Source organism: Chroicocephalus ridibundus, chromosome 6, assembly GCF_963924245.1.
Source record: "Chroicocephalus ridibundus chromosome 6, bChrRid1.1, whole genome shotgun sequence".
Taxonomy (NCBI): Eukaryota; Metazoa; Chordata; class Aves; order Charadriiformes; family Laridae; genus Chroicocephalus; species Chroicocephalus ridibundus.
Window position 1 is genome coordinate 43,487,350 of NC_086289.1, and position 26,233 is coordinate 43,513,582.

The following is a 26,233-nucleotide window of genomic DNA, read 5'->3' on the forward strand; positions in this document are numbered from 1 at the left end:
GCTCACATTTTTCCAAACTCTTCAGGAAGGGATTATATGACATAAGCTGTAGAAAACACTGTGCAAGTTGAAAAAACCACAACCCTGCTGTCTTTCTGACAAGATGCAGAGCAGATCTCGGTCTCCACGTGCCCAGGTGTCACAGAACCACCTCATCTTTTACTACATCAATAAATAGGCCAAGATCAACAGAAACGAATTAATCCCCAGACTAACACAGAAAACTGCTATTTGTCATCTTTAGAGCTTGATGAGATGAAGACAGAAACAGCAAAATCTACCATGGGAAAATGTTCCATAGTATTTGGTAAAGGGGTCATTTATGACAAGGTGTGGTAATTTGAGTGCAAGTGCTCCAACAAAAAAAAACAAACAACAACCAAACAAAAAACCAAACCCACAACAAACTTACACAGAAACCTACATTTGCATTGAGAAGAAAGAAAACTGTTTACTTGGAAAAATGGAAGTAATTGTCTACAGAAAAGTGCACAACAGACTGACACTGGGATTGGAATAATCCACCAGGAGACATGACAGGACCAGAACATACAGAGATGTGTTAGACCCTTTTCTCCAAGAGAAATACACTTGGACTTGTCGCCATTTTTACCAGATTATCAGAAAAGCAAGACCATTCGAGACCTAAATAAAACCCTGCAGAGTTTAAGCTCTTTATGATGATGATACTAGACGTAGTCACAATATAAAAAAAGGATTTTTTTCAGCCAGCCACAATCATAGAGTCATCTAGGTTAGAAGGGACCTTAAAGATCATGGAGTCCAACCATCACCTAACACTGCCAAAACCACCACTAAACCATGTCCCTCAGCACCAGGTCTGCCCGTCTTTTAAATACCTCCAGGGATGGCAATTCCACCACTTCCCTGGGCAGCCTGTTCCGATGTTTGACAATCCTTTATGTGAAGAATTTTTTCCTAATATCCTAAACCACCCCTGGTGCAACTTGAGGCCATTTCCTCTTGTCCTATTGCCTGTTATTTGGGAGAAGAGACTGACATCCACCTCTCTACACCCTCCTTTTTGTAGTTGTAGAGAGCAATAAGGTCTCCCCTCAGCCTCCTTTTCTCCAGGCTGAACACCCCCCAGCTCCCTCAGCCGCTCCTCATAACACTTGTGCTCCAGACCCCTCACCAGCTTCACTGCCCTTCTCTGGATACGCTCCAGCACCTCGATGTCTTTCTTCTAGTGAGAGGCCCAAAACTGGACACAGCACTCAAGGTGGGGCCTCAACCAGTGCTGAGCACAGGGGGACAATCACTTCCCTACTCCTGCTGGCTACACTATTTCCTGATACAGGCCAGGATGCTGTTGGCCTTCTTGGCTACCTGGGCACACTGCTGGCTCATATTCAGCTGGCTGTCGACCAACACCCCCAGATCCTTTTCTGACAGGCAGCTCTCCAGCCACTCTTCCCCAAGCATGTAGCACTGCATGGGGTTGTTGTGACCTAAGTGAAGGACCCAGCACTTGGTCTTGTTAAACCTCATACCATTGGCCTCCGGCCCATCGATCCAGCCTGTCCAGATACCTCTGTAGACCCTTCCTACCCTCCAGCAGATCAACACTCCCGCCCAACTTGGTATTGTCTGCAAACTTACTGAGGGTGCATTCCAGGTCGCTGATAAAGATATTAAACAGAACCAGCCCCAATACTGAGCCCTGGGGAACACCACTTATGACTGGCCACCAACTGGATTTAACTCCATTCACCACTAATCTTTGGGCCCCGCCCTCCAGCCAGTTTTTTTTACCCAGCGAAGTGTACGCCCATCCAAGCCATGAGCATCCAGTTTCTCCAGGAGAATGCTCTGGGAAATGGTGTCAAAGGCTTTAGTAAAGTCCAGGTAAACAACATCCACAGTCTTTTGTTCATCCACTAAGTGGGTCACCTTATCATATAAGATCAGGTTCGTCAAGCAGGACTGGGCCTGATCACCTGGTTGTCCTGCATGTGCTGTGTAATGGCACTCAGGGTGATCTGCTCCATAAACTTCCCTGGCACTGAGGTCAGATTGACAGGCCTGTAGTTCCCAGATCCTCCTTCTGTCCCTTCTTGCAGATGGGCATCACATTACGTTTGCTAACCTCCAGTCAACTGGGACCTCCCCGGTTAGCCAGGACTGCTGATACATTTTTTTCCACAATTTTACAATTGTAAACTCAAGTCTATTACAAATTTATCGTTGATTGGCTAAAAAGCACAACAAATGTATATTCTTACATGATCAAAATGCATCAGGGAATAGCAATGCAGGGGCAGCTGCCAGTGTGACATGCATCAGTTAGAACAATCATTTGTTCCTGTGGAAATAAAACTGCAACAGACATGTCCCAGCTAGGGCCTCATTCTTTTCTCAGACTGATTTAGCATAATTTCACTGATCTCTGTGCAGTTAAATTCCCAATTTATACTGCTAAGGAAGAGGGGAAATAGCAGCGACTGCTTCATCGCCACAAACTCGTCCCTCTTTTTCTCATGAATACCTCTTCTAGGAAGGTATTGGTATTTGCCTAGTAGGAAGGAGACATCTCTTACAGTGGTCAGAACTATGACCAAAGCAGCAATTTATTCTATTTGTTTTGCAAACAGATTAAAGCATGCTTCCAAGAATGAAAGAATGAAAAGGCAGGTCTAACTATTGCAACACCAACATATTAACAAAAGACCCTTGACACAGGAAACCCTGTGTTCGCTAGGACTGCGAATGGCTACATTCCCATATCCGTAACTCAAGGCTGCATTTGTAAATACAGATTACTGTACACATACTAAGGAAGCACGCAATGAAAAGACATTATCTTCTTCGGCAGGATACGGCACCTGTGCCTTCAGTTAGACATCCACCTATTACTGAGATTTAGATATACATTTATGAAGAAAAATTAAAGATTACTGGGGACTTGTCTTTTTAATAATAGATTATGACTGTAGAGAAGCAAAGCCTCTCACCAAGGTGGAGGGCAAGATGCTGCCAGTTTGGCTTGCTTCTTGCAAGCCAAAGGCTGAAAAATAATCTCTGTCTCCATCACAAAGCAAGCAATTTGGCCATAAAATTCTCATCGTCTATTTGTATTTGTAATATGTACTTAGCTACTGTTAGGACAAGCAACAGAAATAAAACCAGTAATGCTGGGATAGGGGTATGACTACTAAGCACATCAGCTGCTAAACAGTGATAATTTGTTGACAATATATAATTTCTCAGATCTCACCATGGAAACAGCACAACTTGGGGAAAAAAAAAAAAAAAACAACAACCAAAAAACCACTAAACCGTGCCAAACCCCCTAAAAAACCCCCAAACCACACAGAGGCATCTGTAGGCCAGAAGGAAACAAAGCTCTAAACAGAGAGTCCAATTTTCAAAAGTGCTAGAGGTTTAACTGACACAAATAACTAAGCACTTCTGAAGAATCAGATCCATAAAGAGTTGGTAAAACCTTCCTTTAACACATCTCCACCCATTCTGTGTTTTACTTCTGGAATGTACTTGCTTTTAAAATTTCTCTACACTCACTGTTTAAAACTTGGCCCAATCAAATTAGCTATAGGAAAAAGCTGTTAATGTCTGAAGGACACATGCAGGCTCTGAAAGACTTCAGTAAACCTTGGTCCAATTGCTAATGAATTCCTAGTTCTCATCCAAGGTATAACATCACACAGACCTACATATGACAAAAGCTTCAGAGGACTAAAGGTATGAACAGTAGAAGGAGAGCAAGATCTTTCATCTTCTTTTGACAGAAATTGTTTGAAGGAAGAGTTGAAACCCATTGCTGGGGGAATTCATAATATTGCCTCCCTTGCTATAACCAGTCTAGTGGGTAAATCAGGGGCTCTGGTCAGCAGCACTAGCAACTCAGCATGTTTAAACACTCTAAATCCACTTATCACTTCATTTTTCTTCCTTTTGCAAGTTAATTCCTGCCCTGTTCCCACAGTCCTACCTATTTCTTTACTAATAAGTGATTTTTCATGGGTTAGAGTCAAGTCATACAAGGAAGCAATCAGGAAGTTTTATTTGCAGAAGATTGCATTGTGCATATATGTGAAGTTCATTAATAATGTGTTGCTTGAGATTTCTCCCATTCTGGGCCAGACGCTTAGAAATTGAACGGCTGCCTCTGGCACAGCTAAGGGTATTTTGTTTGGCAAGCACCACCACAGCTGTCTCAGACCAGACTACATCATACATCAAGTGACTTCACAGATTGTCTTTACAGCAGCATGGAATTAGCTGGTAAGTCCCCTCAGACTCCTCCTGCACTTTTAGATACTCCCCTGGATAAATCATACCTATGCGATTGCCCATTTACTTTGTCCTGGGTGAAGTCAGTAGGTCGGGAAGACAAGATATTGTCACCAGCTGGGATGCTTCGGTCCATTCTATGGCCTGATGAGAATACTTTAGATGACTTCGTTTCATCTGCTATTTAAAAAAGAAACACAGTTCAGTGAGGAGTTGTTTCTTTACAATTTTACTAGAAACACTATCAAGTCACAGTTCCTGCCGTATGAAGGAAACCTTGAGATAATGGGCAGGCTACTGAGTTAGTGTGGCAGGGTGCATTACGGCTCATCAGTTGAGCCAAGCCAACTGCAAGCGTGCATGCTTCTAACTCTTTGCACTTGGAAAGTAAAACATGCTTAGATGATTTTCAAAGCAGCTATACTCTGCATTTGCAATGGGCTAGGAGCATGCAGATCATCAGTTAACATATATCAGCTAATGACTGATATCTCATTAAAGGCACAGGAATGCAACCACTTGCAGTTGTCTGTACATATCCATAGTAACAGGCAGCCACCGTGGACAAAAAAAAAAGTGTTTTACACTTCTGCCAGATTTACATTTGTTCAATATATCTCACTTTCTGCCTTGCACTAATGGAGAGGGGAAGGACAGACAGTTTACTGAGAGACACCAGGCTACAATATGTGCAAGTTCAATAAGAGTTTAAGGAAAATCTGTATCTCCATTCCTCCCATGCTCAGGACAGGTTGCCATCCTGGTTTGCTGTCACATGTTGATATGGATGCAGATCAGGTCACTTTCAGGCAAGCATTTGGCTGCCCAGCGCATGTTCTGTCTGACATCCAGCATAATACATGTAGCAAGATGACCAGGGGTCATCTTTAGTCCACAAGTTTTCTGCTCACAGGAGACAAAAAAAGAAAAAAGCACCAGAATTATTGATTCTTTACCAAAGTGATAAAAAGGGAGCATGGACCCAGACAAAAACAAGATCGACTCAAGCTGAATGAATCCAGGCGTGGAGGACGTTAAGAACTGCTTTCATTTTCAGAAAACAAAGAGGATCGAGGTTTCTTGAGGCCAAACTTAGCTTCCTTGAGATATGACCTTGATGATGCTAACTGTTCACATGAAGCTTTTATTTTAACCGTTTTTTCACTCTTGGTCTCTTAACTATTCATTTAATGACTTGACTGCATGCAACTGAATCCCAAAGTATTTGTGTGATGCTGGAAAACACACATTCTGAACTGAGCAGGTTTCCTGGTACTGCATAATGACCATCAGACCAAGATCCGAAATCAATAAACTGCATATTTATTTCACAGGAAAGATGTTTGGCTGGGCACGTTGAGAGTCTCTAGAAGCAGTGCAATTATTTTATCACCTTTCTGTCATGTACTATTCCCTGACATATCTTAGAATGCACTAGAAGAAAAAGGGCTTATTTTCCATTGAATTAAATTAAAGCGTTTCCAATTTAAGAATTATTAAACCCAGTACCTTTTGGAAAACAGGGGATGTCCAAAGACCCAGTCTAATTATAATTATACAGAATGAAAGTCTTCTCATTGACATGAACAACCAGGGGATACAGCAGTGCAGTCTCTCTCTTCTCTTAATCCTAATTTCTAAATCCCAAAAGGTAAAACAGACAAGCACGTATTTCAGTGGCTACTTGCAAAAACCTGAAATAAACCTTTGGCGATCCTTCAAGTAGCTCAGTGTTGGTTTATAGCTGGATTAGTGCTAGGAAGAATTGTTTCTGCCACACACAAAAAGTATTTGTCTTTTTACACGTATAATGCATATAAACTTGCAATATTCCATATATTCTGATGTCCAAGATTTTTCTACAGGAGAAGATAATATAATCTACTTCTCTTATTAATATCCACCTGTGTATAATTTTGACTAAAAACAGCTAAGAAAACTGCTTTAGACAGAGGCTAGAAGCAAAGGTCTGACAATATGAAACATTAAAGTTGGCAGGAATTTCTTCAGCGTGAAGGCTTTAAATCAATATTCTCCATCAAAAAGGAACAACACTTACTTTGTTGACTTACCCAGGTTCCCTGTTCAAACCTCCACAAATCTTTACAAGCAAACCATCAGACAGCATCAGAAGCACAGAAAAGGTAACAAGGTGAGTAAATGCATTTCACTGGCAAGATATTATCAGACTGTGGTTCAGAAGGCACGCTGGGCTCCTGGTGGCTGCATAATGCCTTAGAAATTGCATCTAATTGCACTTTAAAACAGCAAATAGGAACACCTTTGATACCTGCTTGCCTTAAGTTCCTTTACGGAGCGTGAATATGTAGAACTCAATTTTTCTTTTTTTCCTTCTACATAGGAAAACTGTCAAGCCAGTATGCTTTCGATTAGTTTACAACCTCTGCTGTCCTGAGCTGCTGCCCCTGGGCAGCTAACCTATACTCGAGGTGGTACGGCACAAAGCAAGGCTTGAGGACAGCAGCTCTCATTCCTACACAAGTGCCCATCTTGAACAGGAGCTTCATCTGCTTCTGTCATATGGCTTTCATTCAGCGTGTTATATTTATCAGCTCTAGGCTTTACGCAAGCAGATTCCTGTCTGCAAGACCTTCGTTACTTTTCTCAGAATCCTTTTCATTTCCTCTAGGAAATTTGAAAAAAAGAAGAGGGAGAAAAAAAGTATGCTATTCCTTTACTGCTTCAAAGCATATTTTTCAGCAAAGTAAAGGCATGCTTTGTCTGAACTTATTAATAATTCTGTACCGGATATGCTGCAAGATCCTTTATCTAAGACTTCAGAACATTTTGCCTTAAATCCCTAATTGAAAATGTTAATGAATCCCTGCGAGAAGGCTGAAAATTCCACATCCGAAATTCCATGATCCTGTGGCTATCGGTTCAGAAATTAAGTATTTCAGAAGCCTATAACCTTTTAAATTCCATCACGTGTTTCTGAGCTCTCAGATCCAGCTGAGTTTGCATTAATTTCAGTTTAAGTTGCAAGGACAGAATCTTTAGCAGCATCACCCACAATGTAGCTATACAGCACGGGGCTTCCCATCCTCCACGGTCTTTTATGGTTTGAATGTAGTTGCAAATCTAAGCAGATAACTGCAGCTGCCTTCAACTTTAATAGAGAGGTCTAGCCAACAGAGCCTGCAGGTGCCAGCAGACAGTGATTCATTTAGACCCAAACAAGGGTATATTTGATCAAGGAAGGGGCTTTGCCTGTTGGGAAGCGCACTGTCGCTGGGTGCAGCTCTTTCCCTAGGCAGAGGACATCGTGGAGTGAAATACAGTATGCCTTGGGTATGATCCTTGGCCCTTCCACAGGAAACAAGACAGAGCGAGGCAAGCGAGACCATTGGTCTCTGCTGACCACACATTACCTTCTGCAGCCATTCATTCAGCTCGAGCCAAAATCCAACCATGTGCCCCAAGGTCTTGCAGACTGCCCCAGAGGGCCAGTTCCAAGGCTACACTTAAAAACCTCCAACAATCTACAACACACACGCTAGGCCCCAAATGCCCGTCACAGTCAAGAAAGACAGCAACAGTTAACAACAGTATTCACAGAATATCCTTACACGAAGGGGAAATGCAGAGGTCAGAAATGCTGGACCTGCTCCCACCACAAATGGGAGGGTGACCACTCGGCAGAGACTGAAGCTTCTCATCTCTATCATGACATGAATTGGTATCATTTTCTGGCCTGGAGGAGAAAGGAGAATGCAGGGTGATAAATGTTTGCAGTATAAAAAGTTGCATGACAGTAAATTCTAATTTCTTCTAATTGCCTGTAATGACATAGAAGATACTGAAATTATTTTCTATTTCATATTGCAAACTAGTGCTAAGGACATAGTTTAACTGCATGACTGTAGCTCCCCCAAACCAGCTGATGTTAGATGTATTTGAAATTAACTTTTTTTTCCCACTGCAATAAAAGACTTGAGGAAAGGAAACGGTAACTCCTTGCAGTCTGAAGACCCAAAATACCAGCAGGACACTTAAAGACTGTGGCAGTGGGCTTGAGAGATCTTCAATACTTAGCTTTTTCAAGGATTTAAGATTTGTTCCTGAATATTACAAGGATTTCACTTCACAGAGCAATATGCAACACAGACTTAAAAGAAAGTAGATAAGAAATAGAACTACTGATTTCCCAAGTGAGGTGGAACAATGAGAAACTGAAGTAGCTGAAGGACAGAACAGGGACAAGATTGCTTAGTAATAAGCAATAAAACAGAGCAGAAGCAAGAGCGGTATGAAAAGTGTGTGAAAAGAAGATGGCAGACACAGAAGGATTCCCTGCCCAATAGCAGGTTAAGATAACTAGACTGTATTTCTAGTTAGAAAGGATGCAGTCCAAGGAGGCAGTTAACGATTTCACAGCTAAATCAGTTTCTAAGGAAACAGCTAGCAGAATATCAAGTAGTTCAGTCCCCCCTTGAGTGATCTCTGCCAGTGAGTCTTTAAAGAGAAGGGGAAAAAAAAAGAGGGGGTGGGGAGAAAGAAGCAGCTTTCCAGTATTTTCTGGCTCCCTCAGCTCCATACAGCAGGAGCTTGTCCATATAGGGATCCCATGACAATTCTTCTGAAGTAACCGGAGCCTTGTCTGCACTGGGAAGTCATAGAAAAATTAGCATGAAATAGTTGCTACATGTGCAGTGGCTATTCCGCATTAATTTTCTGTGTGAATACTTCTATTCAGGACTAGAAATCTGCCCCCCTTCCCCCCGGCCTTTTGGAGGTATGAACCAACAACTCAAAGAGATACGTTATAGTATCTCCATCGACTGCTTCCTCTTTCACGATGTTTTAAAAATGGAATACGTTACATCGAGTCTCACATGAAGAACTTCAAACAAGTTACATTCACTTCAATTCTGAATGCAAGCATTTAAACACATTTTTGATGTAGTTTAACTATTCTGCTGAATAAAAAGCTTTAGATAATTCAGTTCAACTGTCCTGGATTGTCACTGTGCAGGCAAGCTGCATCCGAGGCTAAAAAGTCTGATATTTTTCGTGCCGTTTCACCTGATACAAACACAAGCCACTTAAATAATTTAAAATAAGAAATACATCCAGTTCAGATACCGCTTTCAAATTGAGGCAGATAAGATTTGGTCACTTTTATTGTTTTCCTCTTACAAGGCTTCCTAAGGGAGTATTTCATCATTTTCCTAAATGAATTAATACTAAAATTAGAACAGCATAAAAGCCATCAAAGCATGTCCTTTTCTGTTGCAAAATCTAGTTTAAGAATGTCTTCATCTATTTACTGCAGTTTTCTTACATGCAAACTAATTAGATATAAAATACAAACTTCTCATTCAGGGTGGTATCTCATGCTTCCTACTTAAAACACAGCAGCACCAAACACTCATATTATTTCCACCATTTGGCTAGAGCAGGAGGGAAATTAATGGATCGATGGGCCAAGGCCAACTGGATGAGGTTTAATAAGGCCAAGTGCCGGGTCCTGCATTTCGGTCACAACAACCCCAAGCAACGCTACATGCTTGGGGAAGAGTGGCTGGAAAGCTGCCCGGCAGAAAAGGACCTGGGGGTGCTGGTGGATGGCCAGCTTAACATGAGCCAGCAGTGTGCCCAGGTGGCCAAGAAGGCCAACAGCATCCTGGCCTGTATCAGGAACAGTGTGGCCAGCAGGAGCAGGGAAGTGATGGTGCCTCTGTACTCGGCACTGGTGAGGCCTCACCTCGAGTACTGCGTTCAGTTCTGGGCCCCTCTGCACAAGAGGGACATTGAAGCGCTGGAGCGTGTCCAGAGGAGAGCTGCCAGGCTGGTGAGGGGTCTGGAGACCAGGTCATACGAGGAGAGGCTGAGGGAACTGGGCATGTTTAGTTTGGAGAAGAGAAGGCTGAGGGGAGACCTCATTGCCCTCTACAACTACCTGAAAGGAGGTTGGAGAGAGGTGGGTGGTGGCCTCTTCTCCCAGGTGAATAATGACAGGACCAGAGGAAATGGTCTGAAGTTGTGGCAGGGGAGGTTTACATTAGACATTAGGAAGAATTACTTTACTGAAAGAGTGGTCAGGCACTGGAACAGCCTGCCCAGGGAGGTGGTTGAGTCACCATCCCTAGAGGTGTTTAAGAAATGTCTAGATGTGGCACTTCAGGGCATGCTCTAGTGGCAGAGATTGTAGGTTGTTTGGTTGGACTCGATGATCTCAAAGGTCCTTTCCAACCATGAAGATTCTATGATTCTAATTTTCACATATTTTCACCGTGTTAGATTTCCGCTGATTACGTTTTTCCTCTCTAGCTTGCACAGTGGGGCAATCTGTAAAGACTGCGCCATACCATCAAACTAACACTTCTCTCAGATCCAAAGTTACCAGAACCAGTATGGTAGAAAAGTGTTTTTTAATTTGTAGCCAGCAGTGACCTGAAGCTGTCTTGTGGAGGCACGAGCTGCACAGCTCTTCACAAGGAGATCCCATTTTTCACGAAATACAGGACCAGTGTCACTCCGGTATCCCGGGATACTGTTGCATAAACATACTACCTGGGTAGACTGTGGTAGAGAGAGGCATGAGATCACTTCTAGAGATTATTTCTGATACATGAATTGTGGTGTGCTACATGGCACCAGGAAATAAAAGCCACTCCCCTGGGCTTGCCACATTTTTTCTGACTTGCCATAGGAAAGTCACTCGATTTTCACCAGCTTATTTTCTCTCCACTTATAAAGCAGGAACGTAGTGCTTAGACACTCCAATGGTAACTAAGAGAATAAATAATTAAAAAGCATTTTCTAAATAGGCTGTAAGGCTACCCTAACAGCCGATTCCACAGAATCAATCCAGGTCTCCTAGCCCACCATGGGCAAAATACTGTGCAGGGGAAGTGGGACGCTGAACGCGGTGACACCGACCCCACAGTAAAGTCGCACTGTATATTTAGTCATGTGCTCGCCAGTTTAGATTTTTAAGGCCTGCAGTGCCTTCGAAGGACTGCAGGAAAATGTTCAGATAATCACTATGCTACTAATATGAGCTTATATTAATTAATTGCTGTTTTCTTCTTACACACAAACACACACACATTTAATATATCAGAGTGAGCTTGCAAAAGCTGTGTACATTATGATGGTGCAAAAGTTGACCACTGTGAGAAAGGACACAAAGTAAAAACTCCGGATCTGCATTCTGGCTATATCAGGCAGAAGAAGTAGGTGCCATGCTCAAGCAGATGCCATTTTTTCCAGGCTAGTACTCAGAAGAAAAATCAACTCTGCAAGACAAATTCTGCCCTGGGAGAGCCAAAGGTTCTTTTTCTGCTTTGGAAGTGTGTGTTTGATTTGTCTTGCTCTAAAAAAAAAAAAAAAAAAAAAAAAAAAAAAAAAAGAAAAAATGTCTTCCAGGGCTTTTTCCATGCCCAGATCTGGTATGTTACACTTGTCCATTCTAAGGCTCTGGTAACATAATAAATATAATCCCAAATGAACGGTACAGCTGCCAAGAAGACATACTTGGATGACTCAGGAGGGCTCCCAGTCAGACCATGTGCTTGTATGAACGTTAATGCCAGCACAAGACAGTGGGGGGGAATTAACGTGGGTGAGAGAAAGCTGGAACCACCCCTTATCCACAGCAGTAGACTTATATCAGGTTCAACTACACCTGTGTAACTACAGCCTAAATTGGTCCTCACTGCCTTCTGTATAGATCTTCCACACTAAAGGGGGGAAAAAAGAGTATTTTAACCAATAAAAAGTATGAACGTGAAACCAAAGAATGGCAGGGGGGATGACATGGGACAGTCTTCAGACTTCAGGGCTGATATGCTCTTCTAAGAACCACCTCTACCTTGTAACTTCATTACGCTGCTGTATTTCAGGTTGTCCATTCATTTTAATGTACTTAGCTATACCAGCACCACGATTTTGAGTACTATTATCTATAGATAATTGTAGAGACTTGTAGTTTCTCAGCTTAAGTATCTGCAGAAATGAAAACGTTAAATCCTCATGATGAACTGCTGCCTGTATCGTAGCTACCTGGATTTGATCAAATCCAAAATTGTATGCAACTGAAGGTAAAAAATCATTTAAATTTGAGATCTCATTGGTATTTTGCTTTCTCAATCAGGACAGTGAAAAGGAGAAGTCTCATGTCAGAAATTAAAAGATTGAGATACACTTGTTCTAACAGAAGACAGGCACAGCATATTCAAGGAGCCTATACTGTAAGATTTTTTTTATTCCTTTTACAATGCAGCGTTCTACCTCTGACCTCAATCTCACCAAGAGCCAGGCATCACAGACCCTCCAGCTGGAAAAAGTATTTTTTCCAAAGCAGGAAATCTGACATACCAAGTTTTTTGTCTTTCCCATTTTCTTTTTAACCTGTCCTCTTACAGGTGGGTAGCAAAATCTCCCCTGAGTGATATACTTTCTTGCTTATAAAGTGAAAGATCCCAGGCATTTTAGACACTCCATGCAACTTACCAAAAGAACATATTATGAGAAGATGAAAAGACAAATTTAAATCAAACTGATCAGTAAACATTTACTCAGCTATTCCAACTATGTGACCTCAGCCAATGGACTTTTCTCTGCCTGCAATACTCCCCTCCTTTCTTTTTTAAAAATTATCTTTAAGGAATGACAATGGCAATGCAGTTTTAGGTAGGGAAGGTTTCTTTATCAGGCACTGTTGGGGTTTTTGTTTTGTTTTTTTAAAGGAGTTTCAAAAAATCCAACTTGTTCTCATTTGTTTGGACTTACATTAGGTACACAGTTCTATGATAACCTGGCGTCACAGGTCTCTGGAGAGGCTCATCTATGCTCTGATGGACACCAGGAAACAGCTTCTTCTTGGTTTTTGGAGTATGAGTCATTATCTGATACACAGGAAATAAAGAAATTAAAAAAAAAAAAAAAAAGAGAATGCAGTGGAAAGGCAGGTAACTGGAGCCACAGAGAAAATTCTATGGAAACATGGCATCGGAAACTAAGTTGCATTCTGATGTTACTAGATAAAATGCCCTGGAATCACTGTAGCTGTTACATGACATCTTATCTCAGGTCATATTTCCACCATCAGCATTGGCAGACCTATGGACTCTGGGATTCAGAAGGCATACAGTCACATTTATCTCAAATTAGTCACAGCACACTAAATGACATTCACGCCAACTTTACACTTTTTTACTTAATGGCTTTTTGCTACTTGAGGTAAGACATACAATACCTGATCTGGCACAACGCCTGCAGGAGCAGTTAACTTTTCAACTTCTTTTTTTTTTTTTCCAAAATAATTTCAGATCAGCAGAGTGTTCCAGTATTAACTTGCTCAGCACTTTGCTTTGTGTGCCCAGAGTCACTGATGTAGCACCAGAAACCTAAGGCTGCCTTTAGCTTATCATTAAACCGCAGTCTGACCACCTCCTGTGAAACAGTAGCTCAAACTTATTCCGCTTCTTCTGAACAGCAGCTAATAAAAAAAGACTGTGAAAGATTTGGACTGCTATGCAGGTAGAACCTGGCTCTTCAAGCAAGAATTTGAAGAAAAGGGTTTAAAAAATGATGAAACTGATGAAATTTAACACTTAATCCAGAAAATTTATTTATTTCAAGATGCTAGTGCGTGGTACTCACTCCCAAATACTCAGTTGTTAGCAGCTTCTCTCCTGCAAGCTCTCCCAGCTGAGGTTGCAAAACCTCATCTTTGTCCAGATCAGCCTCCATGATGTCATGGTCCTCCTGCAACAGCAACACGCATGTTATTTGAGCCCATGTTCCAAGAAGTTTTCATTTCAAATTTAGTTCTCGCTTCAGTAGTCGCTTGGATGATATGTACTTTCCAGATATATTGACTGTTAGTATGGCACATGTAAGTGGTAAGGTGCAAACATTTTCTATCAAACAAGTAGACATCTAAAGACAAACTTACCTGAACTTTTGATATAACCAGAAACTAAAGAACCCTGTGAGAAGAAAAAAAACCCCACCCCTTTTCCCACACATGCTACGCCAAAAAGTACAGTTTGCGTTTGAAAAGCTGTTGTCCTTCAAATTTCCAACCCCAAATAATTATTCCTTGCTTGACCTAATAACAGCTTAGGAAAAATCTCAGTCATTAGTATCTTTGTAGAAAACTGCATGCTAGTGCAAAGAGGTGCAATGCTCTTCAGCATGCAATGCTTAAGGAGCAGCTGGTATGAAGCTTGGAGTTTTATTTCCTGCAGATCTGCTGCAGTCAATCTAGTCATACAGTACAGACTGAAAAAGAAAACCTGACGGCAATTCTCAGCCACACTGGAGGCTGAGAAAAGGTTACTCTTGTTTAAAAAAAAACAAATAAAAAAAAAAACCATCCAAAAAACCAACCAACCAACCAATCAAAAACCACAAACACCAAACTTAAGGTAAGTCAATTCTAAAAAACAAACAAACAAACAAACAAAATCCCACAAGGAATTTATCATTTAAGCAAAGAGGATTGTAGGAAACTTGACAGAAAACTTGTCTGGATCTTTTTATGAATCAGTATCATCTGCAAATAAATTTAAGGTAGACTATAACAACTAAGACTAAGAATAAAGGAAGCGCACCTAGAATCAATTCGTAGTCTTTCCTGAACACAATGCTAGCATTCCATGAGATTCAAACACCCACATGCATGTTCAGTACTCTGGGGTACATGTCTCTGTCTTGACAAAAACACTGAAGTAATTTATTGCTGTGTATTCCTCAAGAAGGAAAAAATCCCCCAAAACGTTTTATTGCTCATTTTCAAGAAAGAGCGGCATCATTTTTAATCGCTCAGGACAAAAAAACCCCAACAAACCTTTCTTGCTGGGCATTCAAAACCCCTCCTCAACAGTGGGTCCTGAAAGGTGAGACCGCAGGTGTCTGACGGCAGCTGTTTTTAGAGCAAGGTGAAGCAGCAGCAGCAGCTACTCAGGTTTGCAAGGAAGCTTTAAAGCTGACAATATGCGGCTGGTACAATATTCTTGGAATCAGTACTTTAGGATACAAATATCACACAAGAAGGCAACAATACTCTGTTGACTTTATTCCACAAAACCCAAATGTAATCCACTTCTCAAGTGAAAAGTACCAAGAATTCACTCTCCTGTGCCTATTTTTAGTGTAACCATGAGTGATTCATCTTTCATGGAAGTCCTGCAGCTTCTACAGATCTACAAGCCAGGAAATTTTAAAGTTTGAGGGACTCCTCCAGCAAACCAAAAGTAGTAATACACGAACAAGACAGTCTTCTTGCTTGTGTTTTCCCACCGAAAAGAATCTTCTTCTGTGCTGCCCAAGATACCCTAAATAAGATGCACCCTAGATGAAGAAAACGTGCTTTGCTTTGGAAACAAGTTGTGACAGTAAATGTAAATGACTGTCAGAAAAAGTAAATGAATCATTCTAATAAGGTATACTGTAATAGCAATGTAGAGAGCCTGGCATGAACTCCACGAAAAACAATGGCCACCAAACTTTGATGAGCCCCAGAGCACAAACAAAACAAAAAAGAGTTTTGCTTTAGTGAGATTTAGACTCAGATAGTTTTAAATAGCCAAAGTAAGAAATACCCTCTGCCACAAAGATTAGCCAATAATATGGATGCTTGGACAGCGCTTTACAAAAACAGCATGAGGAAAAAAACATTGGAAGCGTGTACAGGGAAGGTATTTCCTACAATGGAAACAGCCAACTGATTCCAGTCTTTGTCTGGTGCAAAATAACAAGACTACCACCACTCAGACCAAGTAGCCTTTGGCTTCCCTAGAGCTCTACAGGCTTGCCTTTTTTCAAGTTTCATGACCTCTGTACCTCAAAAACCATAATTTTTATTTTGATTTAATTATTGTCATTGCTCATCACCTCCTCATTCACGGGCATCAAGCCGAGATAAAACCCACAGACACAAAGGCCTCAATTCAGTAGCCCACAGTAGCACCCAGTCCTACTTTGAAACATCCTGCCTAGTCGTCTACTGCAGCTCTGAAAGGGCACAAGCCTCCCCCCATGCCCCAAGTCATACCCGACAGCCTTGTGCAGGTGCTTCCGATGCTGTAGTTAATCTTAAGAGACATTAGATGCCTGTGTCTGAAGCAGTTACAGAAATAGTGCAAATAATCCACACGGTGGGCTAAGGATCAGCGTAAAATTTCTTTAAAATCTATTTGCTTATGCATGGGTTTAATAAAACAAACTCGTTCTTCTGTCAGTGTTTTGAAGATACTAGATTGTTAATCTTCTTTATCCTCCTAAAGATGCACTCTTGAGACTCTCAGCCATAAAAAATAAGGCTGTATAGAACTTCAGATAGGTGTTCAATCTCCCTTTTTCTCCAATGCAAGGTAAGTTACAATCAGCTCCTAATCACCTGGGAAGCTGGGTAGGTGTGAAAGATAACTGGAATAGTATTTCCAGATAATGGAAAACACAGATAAACACTTGTAGAATAGGCAACAATCATCTATATCAAGCAAAACAAACAAAAAAAGAACAACCCACACTCCAAACTCCACAATATACTGTACTTTCAGAAAAAAATTAAAGTTGCAAAGATGAGCTTTATAAATAGTCTGGTGGATTTTTTTTTTAATATGGTAGGTTAATGCCGTATCAGGACGTAACAGGAGGTTTTCTTCAAGAATGCTTTACAGAAGACTGCCTACACTCTGAGTAGGGCGTTACACAGGAGAGTCGGAACATCCTCCTGCTCTTTCATCCAGCTCTCTGCATGCATGACATATTTACCTCCTCGTCACAGATTGCTTTGGTGTCCCCAGGTTCCACCTCTCCCAATATTCTGTTTGACATGTTTTTGTCACACAGAGAACTCCAGTTTCTGGTTTGTGGGAAGTACCTCTTCCTGACAGCCTTGCTCCCTGATGTTATTCAACACACCAGGTAACTAAGCCTGAAAGTGTCCCTCCTCTGCCTCCTCGTACAGGAAAAGAGCTTTGACAAATGTGCCATCGTTCCACCACTAAAACAACACAATTGGTGCCCTGTTTACCATTGCTCACAGGCTGCTGCAGGTGTTGGCTGCGAAGTCCTTTAACATAAGGGCTTCAAGTCCTCTGATTAGGTCTGTGATTAAACTCTCTTTCTTTTGATGTATTCTCTAGCTGAAGTGTATTTTCACACTGCAGTTTACTCATTCTATTGCTAGGTGCTGAGTGATGAGGGATCAGATAGTGTGTGATAAATTGTCACTGTACAGCTATCTCAAGTTTGTAAAGGAACTTTTGAATTAGAGCTACAATATTTATTATATATTAACTTTTACAAGCAGCTTTTAAAGATGGTCCAATTCAAATATAATGCAAACATAAAGATCAAACACTAAAGATAAATTAAGTTAGTATTTAACAGAACAGTCAAGAGAGTATTAAGTACCAGAAAATATGCACTGTGACTGTGGATGACGACACCCCCCAGATGGCTAACATAATGAAGGTGGGTACGTACTCCAGAAGCCAGGGCATCCTGAGCTCTACACTAGTTAATCTAAAGCTGAGCAGACAAACCCAAAAGTCAATTCATTTCTGAACAACAATATACACGTAGACATTGTTTTATTCAGTTTATATGCTCCAATGTCACACATTACAGAACCTTAAATTTCTGAGTGTATGATGCCCTTAGAAATCCTAGAATTACCCTCCAACTGGCTAAATCACATCTCAGTGGCAGTGTTTAGGAGAAAGCAGTCATTACCACAAGTTCCGCTCAAAGCCAAGACAGAATTCAACAACTCTAAATTAAACACAGATAAAAGCAAAAAACCCATGAAAGGTAATAGTAACAGCAAGGGGAACCTTCACATGCTCTTGGAAACAATAAAAGCTGGGAGCAAACCCTGCAAACTAAGTCTGCATAATAGAGTCTTTTTGTTGTTACTTAAGTTGTGAAGGTATAAATATTGATATTAAGTGGATCAGCAACAAATTGTAGTATCAGTAAGCAGTCTGAATGCACATCATTAAATTGTCAATATACAGACATATTCTGAAATACATTCAGTCTGTAGCAGTTTTTAAAAGTTACGTAAAGGCAAGACTTCTGATAAAGTTTTCCAAAACTTTCTGTTGCCAGATCACAACATCAGATGTTATCACAGAACCCCATCAAAGAACAATAACTCACTGCATTTCCAAAATACAAAAGGGCTCCAGGCATTGAGGCAGTGAGTCAACAAATCTTTGCTTATTTAACAAAGCAACAACATTATGCATTTTGTGTAGCATTTTGCCACCATGCTGTTTAGGTACTATATTTTCTAAACTGAGGGACTAAGAAACTGGGCCTCCTTGCAGCAGAACAGAATTATAGTTCCCAGCAGCGATAAGGATTTAGAACGTGCCACTAGACACGCCTAAAATTGGTATAATGAGACTTTTTAATGTAATGGCAAAGATAATGAAAACCTGTAATCAAACATTTATCTGTTTCAAAAGTCTACTGTTATTTTTGAGACAAATAATTACAAGTGTCAGAAGTCCGTTGCAATAACATGATGGTTCAGTGGTAAAAATGCATTTCAAAATGATTTGACCTAGAACCTTGGCTGGCATTGTGAGCAGCAGCAACTTGTCTAGGGGGTATGACTGAATAGGTGAATTCACCTTCCTTTCATTCCCAAGAGCAGATTAAGCCATGAAAGTGTTCCACTCTAACATGCAGCTCAGCGCCACATCTTCCATGAAGGAGTTCCTTACCTCTGTGCTTTCCCAATGGAACATAGTATCCTTCCCAAAAGTATACTAGAGTTCAAGCGAAAATATCACCACCTTGGATTCTCACGATACACCTAAGACACTCAAAGCCTTGGAACACCAGTTAAAAGGTGTTAAGCAGCATATTAAGGAAAGGGAAGTTATAATGATTAATCCCCAGAAAGCCCATCTTGCACATCAAGCATTGATTTTGTGTGAGAGGAGTGGAAGCTTATTGAAAACTCACTTCAGGCCTGCAGGAGGTGAAACGATTACAATAGTCTAATCCTATTAGAAAAAAAACAGTTTACTGTACCCCCTAAAAACAAAAAAGGGAGAGCCGATTGTTCAATAAAACTTCCTTGTAGCTCTAAATGTAGAATTTCCACATAGCTCTAAGTTTAGGCAAAGTCACAAGGGTAATCAGTTCACGTGTTCACCACCTATTGTACTACAACACAGAAACTAGCCAGATAACGCAACCAGTGCAAAACTTCCCTGGACACTACCAGGCAAAGCCTGGATCCTGCGAGGTGCTGCGCCGTGGCAGCAGAGAGCACACCACACCTTTTACAACCGGGACACGGGTTTTCCTCCACTTTCAAATTATAAAAGACTCAACGTACACTTGAAAACGCATTCAGTCAGCCTGCAGTAGCAGGGCAAGGTTTAGGCTGTAGCATAGTTGCCACTGTTTGCTAGTGTTTGCGTTAGCATGCAACGAGCTCGTAAAACATGGATACAATTGACGTGGTAAGTTTTATGGGTCTTGCTCTTTGTTGGTTCAGCACAAAAACTTACTTTTTGTCTAAAAATTTGGTTTTCAGTAAATATACGTTCTCCCGTAATATTTATAATAAAAGAATGTTTTGCAGTCAATGTCACTCACTGACTCAGTGACTCAATGTCACTGACTTCTTCAAGGCTGATACATGATACAAACGCATGTGCACATATACACCCATCTAAATATGTTCAAGCACTATTCCAAGGACACCTACCGTAGTTGTTTTAAATTTCTCATGCGAGACTTATCAATAAAAGTGCTACGCGATAGACTTCTTTGACATAAAACTCCCATGTAACTGCCTACACAGTGTATTTTCAATGCCCCCTGTGCATTTATGGCAACATAGCAATGGCCACACCACCAGTGAAGATGGGGCTTAACATTTCTCTCACATTTACGCATTCCTTTGCTGTTTAATTTAGACGATCAAATACGCTGTTTTGTCTGCACCTGGGATCCCATTATTCCATGCAGACAGCTTCCTAAGCAATGCTGAAGTATTGGTATAAAATGCATTTATTAGCAGAGCTAGAAATACACAGCTAACCAATTTCGATTTACTATGACATAGTTTCTCATGCTGACTTTCTCAATTTTTTTTTCTTTTCTCTTCTTATGGGACTTATTTCTTAATTTGTAATTATTGTGTTCCTTCATTACACACAGATAATTTATTAAAAATATTTCAAAGTTTCTAAACAGAAAAAGAAGCCATACCCTGAACAGATCATGATACCTTAAGAAAAAGTAACAACTTGTTTATAAACTATTCTATCAAGACACTGGTTCATTTGGTTCCTTTACTTTTAACTGCTGAAACGGGTCTGCTTGAAAGCAAGATTTCTACTGCTACAGTAACTCCTCATCTCTACTTATTTCAAGCTATCACAGAGGTGGTGACTTGCCAAAATAAAGGAGCAGGACTTCAAATGAAGATAAGGTAATGGGAACAGATCCAATTTGCTTGTTCATGCACACTGGTAATTAAATAAAAGTAAAAAACCCAACCCAAATAAAAAACCCGAAGTTTGACTTATTGACACCTTCTGTCTAGAAGGTTAAGGATTTTTCTAAAAGGTGCCAGAAGGCCTTTAAACTTACTTCCTCATCCTCCTCTTCCTCTTCATCGTCAGACACAATACTATCATTTAATGGCTCTTCTAGAAAGAAGCAAAACAAAATGGTGTAAGAGTACACGTGCAACTTAACAGAACCTCTAGTTATTGCCACTCTTTTACAACAGTAAGATTTAGCTTGCTTCTCAAATAGACATCCTATTCTTTCCAGAACAACTATTGGAATTCTCTGCTCCTATAAAGCACCCTAGAAATCACTGAAATCAATTCATATTTGGGAAGATGGCAGAAACAGAAACACTGTAGAATAGTTCTTTTCTCACAAATCCCACTCTGATGGCCCAGTGTATTTACTGACAAGACTGGAATGAAAGTGTGTGCACTTGGAAGTTTGTCCATTTTTCAACTGATTTTTAATAAAAGAGTCTTTTTAATAGAAGACTCTACTTCTCCCTACAAACATTTAAATATTAGAGCAGGCTGGATGGGGCTTTGAGCAACCTGGCCTAGTGGGAGGTGTCCCTGCGCACTGCAGCGTGGTTGGAAATAGATGATCTTTAAGGTCCCTTCCAACCTAAACCATTCTATGATTCTATACTGCTTTTATACATAAAAAGATAGTGCTCGCGTAGAATGCTTATTGTAAATTTTGGACAAACTCATTTCCCTAGAAAAAAGCAGCCAGGCTTATACTGGAAATCTGCACACTCAACTTTTACTCACCAATGGGACAAAAACTTTTAAAAATACCATTCACAGGTAGAAGAGAAGCAATTCTATAACCTTGATGAACAAATATTGCACAGTGGCAATACAGTGCTTAAATATTTCATTTGTTCTTTTCCAAGCTAGGACCATAAGATATGCTGTCTTCTGCTCTTTCCAAAAGCCAAAGAAAGCAGTTAAACTTGTTCTATTTTTACTGTACAGAAAGATTAAACCACAATTCACCTCCTTTTCAGTATTTACTTTATCTTTCTTTAGCCTTCCTTTCACCCACAGAAACAGAAAATACAACAAATATTCTACCTTCTTACACTTGTCTATATTAACACAGCATCTACAACTCCTGGGACCCGTCAACGTACTCTCCAAAAAGGATGGTCTCTGCCCCTTATTCAGGATAAGCCATTTCAGATAACAAAGCTACACTCCTCAGTAGAGCAAGCAATGAGCAGAGACAGACCTAGTCCCTAAATCTTGCATTACAAATTGTATCACCTGTTTATTTTTGCAGTTGACAGCAGTCTCTCATTACTGTGAGGCCACTGGCATGAAAGAAAACAGTCAAGGTCATTCTATTTACAGTCCTAAGACTTTGGGATTGAGACCTACTCAGCCTTTTATTTCTTCTTTATAATTGTAACACAAAAGGAAATTTTAAAGTACATCTGAAATTCAAATCCTGACATTCACTATTCACCCTCCCTCAGACCATCACACTATACTTATTCTTTGAGAGTTTCAACACCAAGTAAAAACATGAGCTTTCATATGGCTTTTGTGAAAGATTTACAGCTCAGATAGCTCCATCTGTTCTTCTGACCTGAATTGAGCTGCTTGATAATAAATTCAATCTGCCGGATCATCTCTGCATTTCCTTCCTTGATAAAGCAGCGCAGGATTTCTTCCATTCCCTGGATGTAGTGGAAAACATTGCTAGATTAGTATTTCATGTGACCACAGTAACAGAGTTTTCCTAGCTAAAATGTCATTGTTTTGTCAGGAAAAACAGAGGCAGCGTGAAACAAACCACCATGTCCAGCTCTGAGAACTCCATTTTGTTCATACACTTCCCAAAGACAAAAGAAATATGCTGTCTAGATTGCTTCTAGGTTTAAATGCAGAAGCCTCCATGACGAACAGCAAATTTTTACAATAGATCTGCTGCTTCTGCCTTCTGAACTCAGTACACAGTAGTCAACAGAAAAGGGAAAATTTGCATTCACAGAGAGCACAGTACAAGGTTCAGAGAAATAAGCAAATAGCAGGACCAACTTTGACCTTCTCTTAAACCCAGTTTCTCTCTTTGTGGCCCCTTATAGGCTTGATTTTGTGTTTTTAATCATTTAAGACGACTTCCAATCCTCTGTGCTCCGTGAGGTAAAACATCTGACAACAATTATGTGTGCATGACTCTCTAGGTTAATTCTTAAGATGCAAAGATACACTCCTTTGTACCTTAAGCACACAAAGATGCTTAAGATACAAAGGAACGGCTTCCTCAAATCCAGAAATTAAACCACATTCATTACCATTAGACAAACTTTCAGAGGAGATCAATTTGTAGTTCTGTTAAAACCGTCCTCCTGCTGCCTTCCCCAGCTAACCATGTCTATACCAGGCAGAAACAAAAGCAGCAAGAGGAATTCATCCTCTTCGTGGCTATTCACCTGTGCAGAATGAATTAAATAAGGGGAAGAAGGAGCAGGTCAAATGAAAGCATCTCCTGGGCCACATCCAGTCTACAAAATGCTAGATGGACAACGCTATTCTACAATACCACCTTTAATTTATAATTCAGACAGAATCCTTCACACTGCTGGGGCTCCATTTCTGGGAAAAGACCAGCAAATATGGCAAAAGTGTTTGAGACATAACATTCGTATCTGCCTGAATATCAAAGGCGGAGGACCTCTTGTGAATTCCCTTCTCAAAATGCCGTGGCTCCTACCTCACAACCTTGCTGCACACTGCTTAACTGGTACCTGTGTGCACGCCATCTTTGGCATACGCGTTGATCTTCGTGTTATGCAAAGCACCACTTCTTACCATTGCTCTGGCTTCTTCTCGGACAGAAGGGATGGCAAGAATGCTATACAGTGCTCCATTCACATATGGTTGTATCTAAGAGGAAGAAATAGTCATTCCACCAAGAAAACCTCTTACATTCAACCCAGCTAACTATAAGCAAAATTTAAGAGTGAAGATGCAGAACAACTATGTTCAGAGAGTTTAACCAGGCCAGCCTGCACTTGCAAAAATTCCCACTTAGGAAGCAGTGAACTTTCAGAATGCAAATATACTGGGATACGGTTGATTTAAATCAGTACTGCTGCATGCCAATTTCTTCCCCACTCCTTCTGAAAATGTATCTTGCAAATTGACCTAGCCCATAAAAAAAAGGGGGGGGGGGCGGGGCAGGGAAGAGAAAATCAGAAAAAGAAGGTTATTTTCTGACAAATACTAGTGGCAGTACAAAAAATAGGACAAAGAACGGGGACAAGACTGTGTCAGCATGAACTCAGGTCAGGCTTCAAGCACTGTAGGCTTAAGCAGGATGATAAAAGCTGTAGCAGCCTAAAACCATCCTCTCACTCTGCTGCCTGTTACTGTTCCTCAGCAGAGGCAAAAAACCAGCTAGCATGAAAGCTCTGTATTATGGTTAGTGAAAGCCACCAGATCTGTCAAAATGAGTTTTATCAGCACTTATGTGACCCTTAGTATTGGCCAATTCCTTTTGAAGCGCTAAGATTCCCAGTCATCCTCTGTCTATACCCTTGGAAAACTGAAAAATGAGCTAGGCTAGGAGCAGGGGAAGCAAGGAAAGGTAAGGGACTGGGATTTACACAAGGATTCCACAGCTGCTCAGAAAGCTCTCCTGGCACCCAAGAGCATTGCTTTCTACCTTTGGCTTTGATAACAAAGCTTCTATCAGCTGCGCTGGTGCAAACTAGGTCATAAGAATGCACCCTCTGACAGAAACTTCAAGGTCATTCTAAGGCACGGAATTCAACAGTACGATAGCATTTCTAAATACTTCAGTCTAGGGACTGGAATGTTATTTTGTATTAGTATGTATTGTATTAACTCTCATCATTCACAAGAACAAAAGCTAGTGAAAGAGTCCAATAAAGATATGCCAAGTTTCATATTAACCAGAACACTGCTAGTAAAGAACCGATCTACAGCTTCTAATGAATTCATAAAACGCAGTCTAAACACTTCGTTGGAATCTATTCTCTACTTTAAGTTATAAATAAAAAACCTGATGATACAATCATTGTGTATAAACGTTAAGACACCAGAGTTTAATTTCATTTTTACTAGAAGTCCCCAGATACCTTGCACAATCATCAAGGAATCATTCCAGAATAGCCTGGTAAAAATTCTGCCTCCCTGTGATTTCAACTTCGTATAATATTTGCCCACATTTTCTCCTGCCTTGAATTTTACTCCATGGTTTAAGAAGCAGCCCTCTGCAGAGACGGCTGAAGCAATGCTTTATATAGCAGACAGCAGGTATCACAGTGATGTGCTAAAAAGCATTAGGTAGAAATAACTAATAGTTTTTAGCATTTTCCTCTGAGGTAGTTTAATTTAGCATCTGGGATGCAAATGTCTGGAGACAGAAAAGAAACGAACCGAACCACAAAAGGGTTAAGCAGCAGGTTAAATGAAGTGGTAGATAAAAAGGTATTAGGGCCTGAATGTCACAGATGTACTGCTTTCTTATGATAGTCCTTAAAACTACTAGCAAATTTGCTTCTTTGCACCTGATGTTTTGTATAATGGGCTTGCACCACACATTGTTCTTCTCATGAACCAGTTAAACTTGAGATGATTTGGCGTGAGGTGACATTTAAACAGCATCTGAAACTGCAATCAAGAAGGCACGTGGATTGCATGATAACTATGCATCTAAAAGACTTTCATTCTTAGCTGCCAACATTTGTTGAAGGAAGATATAATTATGTCTAGAAAGACCAGTGCCCAATGAAATAAAATTTACGTAATTGTGAATTTCAGGAAAATTTCACACAATTAATTACACGAGGGTCTAACACGGGAAACAAGATCAATTTATTTCTTCCATTTCTTCCTTTCTTGCTTTTTTTTAATCTTTAATTTTTCTTTCCACATTTTCCTTAGGCCAAAGTTTGCTGTATAAATACCTCATGATTCTCATGGCCAAGAAGATTAGAGAGAACTTTGAGCACGTGGTTTGCGATCCTTGCACACATTTTCTTCCCTGCAAAGTGAGAAAACATAAATATGCTTGAAAAAATATAACAGATCAGAGCAAGCTTCTTTCTTACTTCTTAAAATCAGTGCTAAATATAACTTACATGGAGCAATACTATTCCTTGTTCCTGCCAAACATTGGTCAGCATAACTGAGCTGAAATCAGTGGAGTTACTCTGGATTTACACAGCTGTAATCTTGGACAAGATGCAACACAAAGGGATTTTAAAAAGTTTAACAGAGGCGTTATTTTCCTTATGGCAATCGGTCAATTTTTCACCCTTACCTTACTTTCCTTTCTAAAAGGAAACTTACTTTAAGCTTCTTTTAAGTCTCTTGGACATAGACAGGACCTTATTTTCTTGGGGGGAATCTCTGCATTGTAGAAGTGAAACATGCAAATGTTTCAC

General features: G+C 40.5%; 1 protein-coding gene across 3 annotated transcripts in view; it reads right to left on the reverse strand.

The window, feature by feature from the left end:
• Positions 1–26,233, reverse strand: part of ARMC9 (armadillo repeat containing 9) — a 71,051-nt gene that overhangs the window by 6,332 nt on the left and 38,486 nt on the right. For 2 of the 3 annotated variants that reach the window (XM_063338602.1, XM_063338600.1), the window contains 8 exons: positions 25,754–25,830; positions 23,631–23,705; positions 22,405–22,495; positions 20,884–20,942; positions 13,909–14,013; positions 13,036–13,151; positions 7,866–7,990; positions 4,323–4,455 (listed from right to left, as the gene is read on the reverse strand). In XM_063338602.1, the coding sequence (XP_063194672.1) occupies positions 4,323–4,455; positions 7,866–7,990; positions 13,036–13,151; positions 13,909–14,013; positions 20,884–20,942; positions 22,405–22,495; positions 23,631–23,705; positions 25,754–25,830 (781 nt within the window). The remainder of the gene's footprint in view (positions 1–4,322; positions 4,456–7,865; positions 7,991–13,035; positions 13,152–13,908; positions 14,014–20,883; positions 20,943–22,404; positions 22,496–23,630; positions 23,706–25,753; positions 25,831–26,233) is intronic. The other variant, XM_063338601.1, reaches the window with a different exon arrangement.